Genomic DNA, 13,201 nt, shown 5'->3' on the forward strand with positions numbered 1-13,201 from the left:
TAAAGTGTGAGACAGCCTTAGATTTGAAAGAACTTAAGCTGGTGGTGGATGTGAGAGTTTCTGGTAGGTTGTTCCAGTTTTGGGGTGCACGGAAGGAGAAGGAGGAACATCCGGATACTTTGTTGAGCCTTGGGACCATGAACAGTCTTTTGGAGTCTGATCTCAGGTGATAGGTGCTGCAAGTGGTAGGGGTGAGGAGCTTGTTCAGGTAGGGGAGTAGCTTGCCCATGAAGAATTTAAAGGCAAGACAGGAAAGGTGAACTTTGCGCCTAGACTATAGTGATGACCAATCTAGTTCTTTGAGCATTTCGCAGTGATGTGTGTTGTAGTTGCATTGGAGAACAAAACGACAAATTGAATTGTAGAGGGTGTCAAGTTTGCTAAGGTGGGTTTGAGGAGCCGAGCCATATACTATGTCTCCATAGTCAATAATTGGCATTAGCATCTGCTGTGCGATACGCTTTTTGACCAGGAGACTTAGGGAGGATTTGTTCCTGTAAAGTACCCCTAGTTTGGCATAGGTCTTGGTTGTCAGGGTATCAATGTGCATCCCAAATGATAAGTGGGAGTCAAACCATAAGCCCAGGTATTTAAAACTAGTGACAGGTGTTAGGGTGGTGTTAGCGTTGGTTCTAATCAGGAGCTCAGTCACTGGAAGCTTTACAAATTTAGTCTTGGTCCCAAATACCATTGTTACAGTCTTGTCAGTGTTTAAAAACAGTTTGTTTTGGGAAATCCAGTTTTCGAGTCTCAAAAAGTCAGACTGAAGTATGTGTTGAGGGTCAGAGAGGCTATGGCTGTGTGCATATAGGATTGTGTCATCTGCATACATGTGTATTGAGGCTTCCTTACAAACTGTGGGAAGATCATTAATGAACACTGAGAAGAGTAGGGGCCCCAGAACAGAGCCTTGCGGGACCCCACAGGGGATATCCAGGGGGTTGGAGTTAGAGCCAGAGATGGACACATGTTGGGATCTTCCTGATAGGTAGGACTGAAACCAGTTTAAAGCATGCTTCCCTATTCCAGAGCTCTGGAGTTTGTTAAGCAGGATAGCGTGATCAACGGTGTCAAAAGCCTTTGCAAAATCTAGGAATATTGCACCAGTGAGTTGTCCCCGTTCCATTCCACACTGGATTTCATTGCAAACTTTTAGCAGGGTAGTTACGGTGGAGTGTTTGGGACGAAAGCCAGACTGGAATTGGCTAGGGAAATTTGTCTATGTAGCCAAGCTCCTGGCTGAACTGGCTCCCTGCGGATGAAGCAGCCGGAACACTTGAATCCATAATGCTTGTCTGTGTCTCTGGCGCAGCGTGCATCCAGGCATGTAAGACAGCACGGGTTATTCACAAAGAGAAAATCCGGAGCACAGCTAGAAAGAAGGTTTACCGGTGGGACAGAGGGCCAATATCAAAAATGTATTCAATTAAAAACATAGAGACAAAAATCCTGACCGATTCCCTAACATGTTTCACGCACAGGGCGCTTTATCAGTGTTAGAGAATCTGTCAGGATTTTTGTCTATATGTTTTTAATTTAATACATTTTTGAAATTGGCCCTCTGTGCTCCGGATTTTCTATTTTTGAATAACCCTTGCTTCCTTACAAATAGTTACACTCTTTATTGTGAAACTTTTCCCAAACTAGTTCAAACTCTTACAGAAGACATTAGACTTTGGTCCACTTATAATATTTCATGGATTGGTAAAATACAGGGCATTAATATGTATTTTGTACTTATTGCAGACCTTACCGGTCATATTAAGAGATCCTCTCCCTCCAGTCCTTGATCACAAAATTCATTTGGAACCATAAAAAAACAAGAATCGGGGGAAGAGTTCTGGGAAGACCGTCACTGGCGGTTGGTTTAGCCGTACCTTGCTTGTTGTCCTATTACAAAACGTCTCAACTCTATCCAATTGTCCAATGGAACATTAATCCTAATCTGAAAAGATCGGAAGCCCTAGAAAAAGAAGCTTGTCTACCTTTAGACCTAAAGACTTTAATCTGGTCCCCAAAAAGATGATTTTTTTTTTAAACGACTCCCTTATGTAATTAAAATAAGTTGCTCTGCTGGATGTAAGTATTCGGTAAATATTCATTACATCACCGAAAACAATAGGTCACGGAAACTGTTGGAAGTAGGAGTATTACAACTGTCTGACATGTATGTGTGTTAAAGAACTTTCTTCCTCCTCTAGGTGTGGTGCTGTCGGTTGTATTGGCCTGTGTCCTTGCTGTTATAATAGTTATCGGTGTTACCTGCTGGCTGCTTCACAGAAAAAAAGGGTAAGGGATGAACTTTCGATGTACAGACGCGCCATGTTATGAGGGGCCAGTGTAGGAAACGGACCCTGTGGTTGAGGTGTAGGGTGACCAGATTTTGAAAATGAAAAACCGGGACACAAAAAAAATTATTAATACAACAAAAAACATTACTAAAAAAGAATATTATAATGATATTTATCTAATAGTGTCACCATTGATGCTGTATTATTCATTCTACCTCTTCCCATTCTCTCTCTACCTTCTCCCCCAACAGAAATCATGCGCGCCCCCCCAAAGGGAGGGAGGTGACAGGGAGGGAGGTGACAGGGAGGGAGGGAGAGAGGTGACTAGGAGGGAGGGAGAGAGGTGACTAGGAGGGAGGGAGAGAGGTGACTAGGAGGGAGGGAGAGAGGTGACTAGGAGGGAGGGAGAGAGGTGACTAGGAGGGAGGGAGAGAGGTGACAGGGAGGGAGGGAGGTGACAGGGAGGGAGGTAGGTGACGGAGGGGGAGAGGGGTGACAGGGAGGGAGGGAGAGAGGGGTGACAGGGAGGGAGGTGACAGGGAGGGAGGGAGGTGACTGGGAGGGAGAGATAGAGGTGACTGGGAGGGATGGAGAGAGGTGGCTGGGAGGGAGGAAGAGATAGAGGTGACTGGGAGGGAGGGAGAGAGGTGACTGGGAGGGAGGGAGAGAGGTGACTGGGAGGGAGGGAGAGAGGTGACTGGGAGGGAGGGAGAGAGGTGACAGGGAGGGAGGGAGAGAGGTGACAGGGAGGGAGGGAGAGAGGTGACTGGGAGGGAGAGATAGAGGTGACTGGGAGGGAGGGAGAGATAGAGGTGACTGGGAGGGAGAGATAGAGGTGACTGGGAGGGAGAGAGAGATAGAGGTGACTGGGAGGGAGAGATAGAGATGACTGGGAGGGAGAGATAGAGATGACTGGGAGGGAGAGATAGAGGTGGCTGGGAGGGAGGGAGAGATAGAGGTGGCTGGGAGGGAGGGAGAGATAGAGGTGACAGGGAGGGAGAGATAGAGGTGGGAGGGAGGGAGGTGACAGGGAGGGGGGAGGTGACAGGGAAGGAGGGAGGGAGAGAGGTGACAGGGAGAGAGGTGACAGGGAGGGAGGGAGGTGACAGGGAGGGAGAGAGGTGACAGGGAGGGAGGGAGGTGACAGGGAGGGAGAGATAGAGGTGACTGGGAGGGAGAGATAGAGGTGACTGGGAGGGAGAGATAGAGGTGACTGGGAGGGAGAGATAGAGGTGACTGGGAGGGAGAGATAGAGGTGACTGGGAGGGAGAGATAGAGGTGACTGGGAGGGAGAGATAGAGGTGACTGGGAGGGAGAGATAGAGGTGACTGGGAGGGAGAGATAGAGGTGACTGGGAGGGAGAGATAGAGGTGACTGGGAGGGAGAGATAGAGGTGACTGGGAGGGAGAGATAGAGGTGACTGGGAGGGAAAGATAGAGGTGACTGGGAGGGAGGGAGAGATAGAGGTGACTGGGAGGGAGGGAGAGATAGAGGTGACTGGGAGGGAGGGAGAGATAGAGGTGACATGGAGGGAGGGAGGTGAAAGGGAGGGAGGGAGGTAGGGAGGTGACAGGGAGTGGGGGAGAGAGGTGACGGAGGGAGGGGTGGCGAGAGGTGACGGAGGGAGGGGTGGCGAGAGGTGACAGGGAGGGAGGGAGAGAGGTGACAGGGAGGGAGGGAGAGAGGTGACAGGGAGGGAGGGAGAGAGGTGACAGGGAGGGAGGGAGAGAGGTGACAGGGAGGGAGGGAGAGAGGTGACAGGGAGGGAGGGAGAGAGGTGACAGGGAGGGAGGGAGAGAGGTGACAGGGAGGGAGGGAGAGAGGTGACAGGGAGGGAGGGAGAGAGAGAGGGAGAGATAGAGGTGACTGGGAGGGAGGGAGAGATAGAGGTGACTGGGAGGGAGGGAGGGAGAGATAGAGGTGACTGGGAGGGAGGGAGGGAGAGATAGAGGTGACTGGGAGGGAGGGAGAGATAGAGGTGACTGGGAGGGAGGGAGAGATAGAGGTGACTGGGAGGGAGGGAGAGATAGAGGTGACTGGGAGGGAGGGAGAGATAGAGGTGACAGGGAGGGAGATAGAGGTGACAGGGAGGGAGGGAGGTGAAAGGGAGGGAGGCAGGTAGGGAGCTGAAAGGGAGGGGGGAGGGAGGTGACAGGGAGGGAGGGAGAGAGGTGACGGAGGGAGGGGGGGCGAGAGGTGACAGGGAGGGAGAGAGGTGACAGGGAGGGAGGGAGAGATGTGACAGGGAGGGAGGGAGGTGACAGGGAGGGAGGGAGAAAGGTGACAGGGAGGGAGGTGACAGGGAGGGAGGGAGAAAGGTGACAGGGAGGGAGGTGACAGAGAGGGAGGGAGGGAGAGAGGTGACAGGGAGGGAGGGAGAGGTGACAGGGAGGGAGAGGGGTGAAAGGGAGGGAGGTGACAGGGAGGGAGGGAGGTGACAGGGAGGGAGGGAGGTGACAGGGAGGGAGGGAGGTGACAGGGAGGGAGGTGACAGGAAGGGAGATGACAGGGAGGGAGGGAGGTGACAGGGAGGGAGGGAGAGAGAGAGGGGGAGAGGTGACAGGGAGGTGGAGAGAGAGGGAGAGGTGACAGGTACGGAGAGGATGACAGGGAGGGGGAGAGAGAGAGACACACACACACACACACAGAGACACACACCCAGACAGAGACACACACCCAGAAAATTATATAAATAATTTATTGACATTAATTAAAATTAAATAAAAAATGAAGACATTAATTGGACATTCCTCATTGTCATTCCTGACCTGACCTTGGGGCTTGTATATATAATATAAAAATGTGCTAAATAAATAGCAGGGGAAAGCAGAAACATGGTTGTGCATTATTATAAATATATATGTTGCTACTTACACTTACAGTACTTATTGTACTGACTGTGTCACACGTGCAGCGGCAGCTTTGCCTCTGAGCAGCTCCAGACTGTGACACACCTTCTCCTGTGCTCCTCGTGGCAGTCACTGTCACAGGTCAGTGACAGCACTGCCATCCCATGGATCACTGCGGCCCCTCCCACCCGGCATCTGTCCAATCCCCTGCGGTCTTGCTGGGCTGCTCCCATCCTCCTCAAATGGCCACCAATCTCCTGCACCGTTACTCCCTGGTAGTGTAGTGTGGTGTGCTCTGCTCATACTCTGCCCCCGCCCCTCGGCATTCTCACCCAATCCCGTGCAGCCTAGCATTCTACTATGAAGGAGTATGCCGGGGCGGGGCTTTGTAGAATGCCGGCCGGCACGCAGGGGATTGGTTGAAGGATGTCTAAAGCCCAACCCCCCCGCATTCTATTCTACAAGTGAAAAAACTCACCAGCTGAGTCCCGCATCCTCCTCGCGCAGCTCCGCCGCCGCAGACTAGCGCACCGCCGCCCGCTCCACATCACATCTATGTACCGGGACAAAGGCCACAACCCGGGACATTTCCGGGACAGGCAGGCAACCGGGACAGTAATGAAAAAACCGGGACTGTCCCGGCAAAATCGGTACAAGTGGTCACCCTATTGAGGTGGTTTAATAATACTAGCGGTACGGTGCTTAGTTGGACATGTATTCGACACTTGGGGGATGGAATTAATATGTATGCTGTGAAAAGGAGCGTGGAATTGTCACTTTGCTCCTACGTGAGACTAACCCATTGAACACGACCCTGTCACAATGCGATTCACATATAATTCACAGGTCCCCTTTGAGGAATTAATCTCCCGTTGCTCATACACAGGACATGCTCTCTGATGTTGGAAAATTCTCTTTTGTGACGTACTTGTTTTTGTGTTATTTCTTTTTGTTGCTAAAAGCACTTCTAATGTGCACTGTTTTTAACCGCTTTCCTTCTAGGAGTTAGCTAATTTAGCTTTTGAGAGGCTATAATAGTACATTTCTGACTTTCATACAGCATATTAAGGCCATTTTTCCACAAATCTCATTGAGATGGATGTGGTCTTAGAACCTTTTGGGCTAATTCTGTCCATAATATAATTCTCTTTTTTTTTTTTTTAAAGCATTGTTATATTTTGGGGAGATATTTGATAATCGGCATTAAAGAGGCAATCTCAGCCGTTTCTTTTTCAGTATTGTAATACAGTATTGAAGCGGGGGTCTCTGGAGCTGAACCCCATTAACTTCAGCTCCGGGGCCCCCTGCTTGGGAAGATACGTACCTCCGTAGTGGGTGCTGGTAGCCATTCCAGGGTTCACTATATGGCTGCTTTTCAAAGCTCCCGGGCCCTGCAGGCCAATAGAAAACTGTGATGTCATCAGGTGCGGCTTCCTATTGGCCCATCTGACACAGGAGCTGAAACTGCAGATACTGTACTGGCGCCCCCTTTGGAGTAAGTATCTCTGGAAGCCGGGGAGCCTCAGAGCTGAAATGAACGGGGTTCAGCTCCGGCACGCTGCAAGCTGGGCCCCCCTTGTAAAAAATTAAGAGGGACTTGCCTAGACGAGCAGCCCTCATCCGGCAGCATCATGTGTCCAGGGGCCCCGCTCTCCCTCCTGTCGGTGCTGGGATCCAATTTCAGACTGGAGGGGGGAGCTGGAGATGGGGAGGCCCCACCTTCCCCCCTACAGCACCCCCCTACGGTCGGGTGAAAGATGGATCTTGGCACGGTCAGACGGGAGCGTCGGGGGGGTGGGGCCCAAAGGTGCAGGGCCCAAGGCGGGCCGCCTTGTCCTAAGGCCAGCCCCGTGGTGTGTGTACTTCCTTAGCCCAAGCTGTGCTGATAAAGCTGTGTCACACGTGTAGCCCTCCCTGTCCGACTCGTAGGGAGTTTACATCACGTGTCTGTAATTAGCTTACTCAGCGTGTCGGCTTCGTGCGGGCTGGGGGCATTGGTAATGCGGTGATGGGCGTTGGGAACATTATTCATACAAACTGCAGCTTTATTAATCACCGTTGATGGTCTTGTTCATAACGTATACATTGCATCTTGTATAGTTTCATTAGGCTTCACTGTTTTGTGCTGTCTGTATCCTCTTCTCTAGCTGCTCCCAATCTCTGCATGCTAGGGATTATTAAAGATTGACTCTTTATGGGTTACCTAATTGCTCTCTCTGCTGTGTAGAGTCTGTGGTGCTCCATCTCCTGTGGGCCTTTGCCAGGCCTTGTGCTACACTCTGTCAGTATCCCCATCTTCGGTACTGAATGCCATCTCATGGCTGTCTCGGTGAGAGTTGGCTATAAACCCTCCAATTGGGCTGATCCAGTGATGGTTTGGGGAACCCCTATGAGGCATAGGCTTCCACTGGCCGGGATGGGCAATTATTTTGGCTGGACAGCCACTTGACCAGCTTTGGTAAGCTTTGCGGGCGCTACACTCGTAGAGAATCTACATTCAGTCTGCAAAGCCCCCATCTTCACCAGCTTCTCCCCTACTCCCCTCACTCTCTGCCTCTTTCTCACACACACTCTCTCCCCCCCATCTCTTAATTCTCCCCCCTCAGTCACCCGCCTTCCCTCTTCCCCTGGTTCCTACCTGTGGTGCGGGCGCCGGAGGCAGCGTCTGAGATAGCAGCACGGCTGGAGCCCACCGAGGCGTTTGACTATGGAAGTTAGGGCCCCGACTTCCGGTCAGTCCTATCTTCTGTGTTCGGACCAGCTGGGTGGGCTCCAGACACGCTGCCTCTGATACTGCCTCTTACACCCGCAACACCGGTCCCTACCTAGGGGCAGGCTGCAGACAATCATCCCGTGAGCCGTATGTGGTTTGTGGCCGCAATATGCCCACCCTTCATCTATGTGGAGCCATTCCTGGGGATGCTATCTGTCGGGTACTGTACCTAACTATAAAACAATAAAAAGGACCCTTACCCTATATCCTAATACTCATTTATATTATAACCTATATATATTATTAACAGTGAGGTCTCTTCTTCAACTCCTCCTGGGACTGGACCTTCTAGAACTCTGTCTGTCTCTCTGCCTCTCTCGCAGTAACATCACCATCTCTGTCTCTCTTTCTCTCATAGTGACATCACTATCACTAGGCAGAAGCGGGCGGGGCTATGATTCTGCCTAGTCACCCAGCACCATGTGATGGGGAGGGGCGTTGGCACTGTGTGGGCCCACACCGTTAACCCCCAAAGGCCAAAAGTGACACCCTGTGTGTGCTCATTTGCATGTAATTTCCCAGAATCCCTGGCTGCAGTGGGAGCATTGTAGGCCCAGAGATAATGGGGAAAGGCAGGGTTGTGGACCTTTCTGAGACGGGAATGTGCTCACAATGTTGTATTTGTATTAACTTTGTACCGGGGTGCGCAAACTGGGGGGGGCAGGATTTTTTTTTGGGGGGGGGGGTGGCGTTTGCCGGGGGATCGCCTGAGGCCTCTGCAACTGAACTTACTGAGTTTCAGCCGGCTTCAGATGACGCCGTGGGTCATGTCGCGTCATATGACCCCACGGCGTCATTTCATGCCGACAGGAAGGTAAGGGGGGGACGCAAGCACCGGGAGAGTGGCGGCAGGGGGGCGCAGCAACAGAAGTTTGCGCACCCCTGCTCTATACTATGTCTGTCTCGAAGATCGCTAGCAAAATATTGGTTCAATTTGTTTAGCCGACGACTTTTTTATTTCATAACCTGGTGATAATTGTACGTCCCTGAAAATTGTGCACATAAATATAAAAAACTAAACCCGTTCTATTTTGTTGCAGGAGCAAAGACCGCGGAAAAAATAAGCTTGTTGCGTACACACCGGCGGCGACCATTGAAGAGAACACGTCCAAAGTATGATCTCCTCCATCGTACAGTGGCGGTCCTACGATGATCGCGCATTGACAAATTCGCACAACCAGAGTTCCAGTTGTGCCCACTTGCCCCTTTAATACAAACCTGCTACAGGCTGATATGCTCTACTCCATGGCTTGCCAACTCCAGTCCTCGAGCCACCAACAGGTCGGCTTTTCTGGATATCCCTGCTTCAGCACAGGTGGTGCAGTCCAAGACTGAGCCACTGATTGCGCCACCTGTGCTGAATCAGGGATATCGTCAATACCTGACCTGTTGGTGGCCCTTGAGGACTGGGCGTTGGCTGCCCCTTCTCTACTCATTCACTATGTCTGAAGCTTAGTTTGAGGCCAGATGCATCCTGGGACATTCAGTCCCAAACAATGACTGCAAATCCCACAGTGCTTTTAGGAGAACAAACCCCAAGAATTCCTTCTGCTCGCCTACAGCCTAGTCCTGGCTTATAGAGTGGGCTCCACAGATGCATGCTGGGACACGTCCTCATTTTAGCACGCTGGTTAACCGCTTCACTGCCCAAGCCCCTCTGTCAGAGACGCGGTTACAATGCAGGACTGTGAAGGGCCGATGTCCGTGTTAACGATGAGTAATTACGGCAAAGACTCACAGCAAAGACGGCGAGAATGTGGCTTTGCGTCTTAATGATCCTCGCTGACGCCATATTTATTTCTTTATTTTAACGTTTTAACCTCGACCATAAAAATGTGAACTTTTGGTAACTGCGCTTGTTTCTCTCTCACTCTCTCCGGTCGGCAGAGTCTCTCTCCACAGTGATTTTTAATTCGTGCTTTTACCGAAATATTTATATATTGTCTTACCGTCCAGACTGGAGAAACTGAGTGTAGGGTCAGAATGGATGGAAATGTTGCAATAGGGCGTAAACGTTTACACACACACTACATATGGACTCACCGGCTGTTTATGGAAGATCCGGCCAGTCATTTTGGGTCTACCCAAGATGTTGGAAATCTCCCGGTTATTTTGGCAGACTTGGCCAATCTAGACTTTGAGGAAGCCACCAGATGCGATATTTCCCTGACCAGTCTGAGTTTCCTTTTTCTCTGATCAAAATAACGTGCGCGCTCACATTTTTAGGGCAGCTCAGTCAAGCTCTCATCCTTTGGGATTTACTTTCCGGTTCTTTGTATTGAGACAGGCAGAACTAGACAACCCATAATCCTTACGGGAACAACAGCCAACATACCCTGAACATTTTCGAATTCATTTTTTTTTTTGCTTCTGACCCAAATGTACATGAATTATCACACAGCGCAGTATATTATATATAGCTGATCGGTTATACTAATGAGGTGATATTTTTGGGGGGTAAGCCATAAATGTGTATTAGAGTTGGAGTGATTTAAAAAAAAAAAAAATTGTGTTAATACAGAATTGTACAAACACAGGTTTCTAATAAATTGTTTTTTTTTTTTTTTTAATTTGTAAAAAATAAATAAAAAAAAATAAAAAAATGGGTGATTGAATATAATTGGAGTGTGTGTATAACCGCCTACACCCGTTTTCTGTCGCTACCCAGAATCCTTGTGTGCTGCACTGGGGCACTATACTAAAGACACTGAAGGAGTTCTGTTCTACCTGTTGAACGTGGGTTTGGTCCCACAGTGCTGGGTGATAAAGTAATTACTGAAGACTCGACCCTCTCATCATGAGCTTAGGAGAACCCATTCATTATTAAATATAGATTTGACAGCTCATGTTGAGCATACTGAGATGACACCATCTTAAGCTATATTTATCTTATTCCAAATTCAGGTTAATCGATCTTAAAAATGTAACTTTATTGCATTCCAAACCTCACAGGTCTCTTCTTCACGTTTACAGAACTTTCCAAACCTCACGTCTCCTCTAACCAATACACATAATTGCTTAGTGGACATGTAAAGAATGAGATTGTGTTGTATATTTATTTATTTATAAATATTTTACCAGGAAGTAATACATTGAGAGTTACCTCTCGTTTTCAAGTATGTCCTGGGCACAGAGTAAGACAAATAATACATGGTTACAAATACAGTTACATAAATGAACAAGGTATACATTATATACAATACATTGCATGCACAGTTAGAAAATATATATTATGGGCGTATGAAACAGTTACAGACTAGATTAAAATGTGAGACAGCCTTATATTTGAAAGAACTTAAACTGGTGGTGGATGTGAGAGTCTCTGGTAGGTTGTTCCAGTTTTGGGGTGCACGGTAGGAGAAGGAGGAACGTCCGGATACTTTGTTGAGCCTTGGGACCATGAATAGTCTTTTGGAGTCTGATCTCAGGTGATAAGTGCTGCGTGTGGTAGGGGTGAGGAGCTTGTTCAGGTAGCTGGGTAGCTTGCCCAGAAAGTATTTGAGGGTGAGACAGGAAAGGTGAACTTTGCGCCTAGACTCAAGTGTTGACCAATCTAGTTCTTTGAGCATATCGCAGTGATGTGTGTTGTAATTGCATTGGAGAACAAAACGGCAAATTGAGTTTATCCCTCCTGAGCTAGGGCAAAAAGTGGGGGCCACAAACTCAATACTATACCCTGGTGGCGATGGGACCTCCACTAAATCAAGAGGTGATGGGGCGACTGGGCCGGGCCCTGCGCTCTCCTCTGGGAACGGGGGTGGTGACGGAAGTAGTCCACCCATGCGGAAGCCGGGAGCCAAATTCCGCATCAGGCCCCTCCTGGGTGGGTTCCCTCTGGGGCCGGCCTTGGGATGTGAGGTGCCCAAGGCGGCACTGTCAGAGGGCCCCTCCAGGGCAAATTGTGGGGGTACTTAACTTGAAGAGCGGCCCTCCTGCAACATTGCGTGACTTTATGCCAACTACCAGAACAAATAAAAAGGTGTGTGGGCCGGGCACGCGCATTGTAAGTGTAACTTCATTGTCTTTTGTCATTGTTTTGTCACAGATAATTGTATTTGTGATGGTGATATTTTTAATTACAAATCAAAACACAATTTCAGTGACAAAACGCAAAGACGTTTGACTTAGAACGCGCGTGCTCGGCACCTCCCCATTTTAGATATTTGCACTTCTATAGTTATAGTAACTATGAATTCCTCGTGTGTCTCCGTCTCCCCAGTATGGTGGCGTTGCTGCTGCTCCTGCGCATGGCACCGGCCTCTGATGTGCAGAAGCGGACGATACCACACAGTACGCATACACGTGTGCGGCGATCGCTTCTGCACATGTGAGCTGTGGTAGTTTCTGCACACGCGTGTGGCAGCTGCTCCGGCGACGTCACTTCCGTTACAGCACTTCCGTCTGCACGAAGGAAATTCACCTGGGTGCCAGCAAAGAAGTTTCACTTCAAAAACCTCCTGATTCAGAGCTTGTTTGATAATGCAGATTGAATGCATGTTGATTGTTCAATCACAGGTTGACTTCTTCAGAGGTGCAGTCACCCTGAAAATGACCCTATCCGCTTAAATAGATAGGGATTTAATACCTGTGAACACACGCCTAGGAAGTCTGCTGCGATGCAGGGAGAGATACACGCTGGAAGGAACACGGCTCGGATCCGCGCTCGGGGACTCACGGGGTTGGGATAGGAGGTATATAGCTTCAATTACAACTCTCAGTACGTGGGATTTCCGTGTATTCCGATCCCCACTGCAAGAGTCCTCACACATCACAGGCTACCAGAGCCGGCGACAGGGGGGAGAGCCAGGACAATTGTCCCGGAGGCTGCAGGGGGCCCGGCCGGCGCTGACAGTTGGGCCTGACCTCTGGCCGGGCACCAGCTATACTGGTGCCGCCAGCTCCGTGTCCAGTTGCCGGGCCCCAGATTTCCTCCCCCCCCCCCACTGTAGCAGATGCCTCTCAGCTGTTGTTAAGGCATCCCGTGTAGGCCCCGCCCCCGTGACGGACGTTCGGTGGCTTGTAGGCACTGCACAGAAGGCACGCACGATGTGGAAGGGAGGAGGTGATGTGATGTACAAGTGCGGGGGAGGTGATGTGAGGTACAGTACAAGTGCGGGGGAGGTGATGTGAGGTACAGTACAAGTGGGGGGGCGGTGATGTGAGGTACAGTACAAGTGGGGGAGGTGATGTGAGTTACAGTACAAGTGCGGGGGAGGTGATGTGAGGTACAGTACAAGTGCGGGGGAGGTGATGTGAGGTACAGTACAAGTGGGGGAGGTGATGTGAGG

At 50.0% G+C, this 13,201-nt stretch overlaps 1 protein-coding gene across 2 annotated transcripts in view; it reads left to right on the forward strand.

Annotated features, from left to right (window-relative positions):
• The window catches only part of CA12 (carbonic anhydrase 12), a 37,900-nt gene extending 27,506 nt beyond the window's left edge, over window positions 1-10,394 (forward strand). For both annotated transcript variants that reach the window (XM_075576214.1, XM_075576215.1), the window contains 2 exons: window positions 2,202-2,289; window positions 8,954-10,394. In XM_075576214.1, the coding sequence (XP_075432329.1) occupies window positions 2,202-2,289; window positions 8,954-9,032 (167 nt within the window). In that variant the 3' untranslated portion in view covers window positions 9,033-10,394. The remainder of the gene's footprint in view (window positions 1-2,201; window positions 2,290-8,953) is intronic.
• Window positions 10,395-13,201: the final 2,807 nt, after the last annotated feature.

Source organism: Ascaphus truei, chromosome 18 (genome assembly GCF_040206685.1).
Source record: "Ascaphus truei isolate aAscTru1 chromosome 18, aAscTru1.hap1, whole genome shotgun sequence".
Classification (NCBI taxonomy): domain Eukaryota; kingdom Metazoa; phylum Chordata; class Amphibia; order Anura; family Ascaphidae; genus Ascaphus; species Ascaphus truei.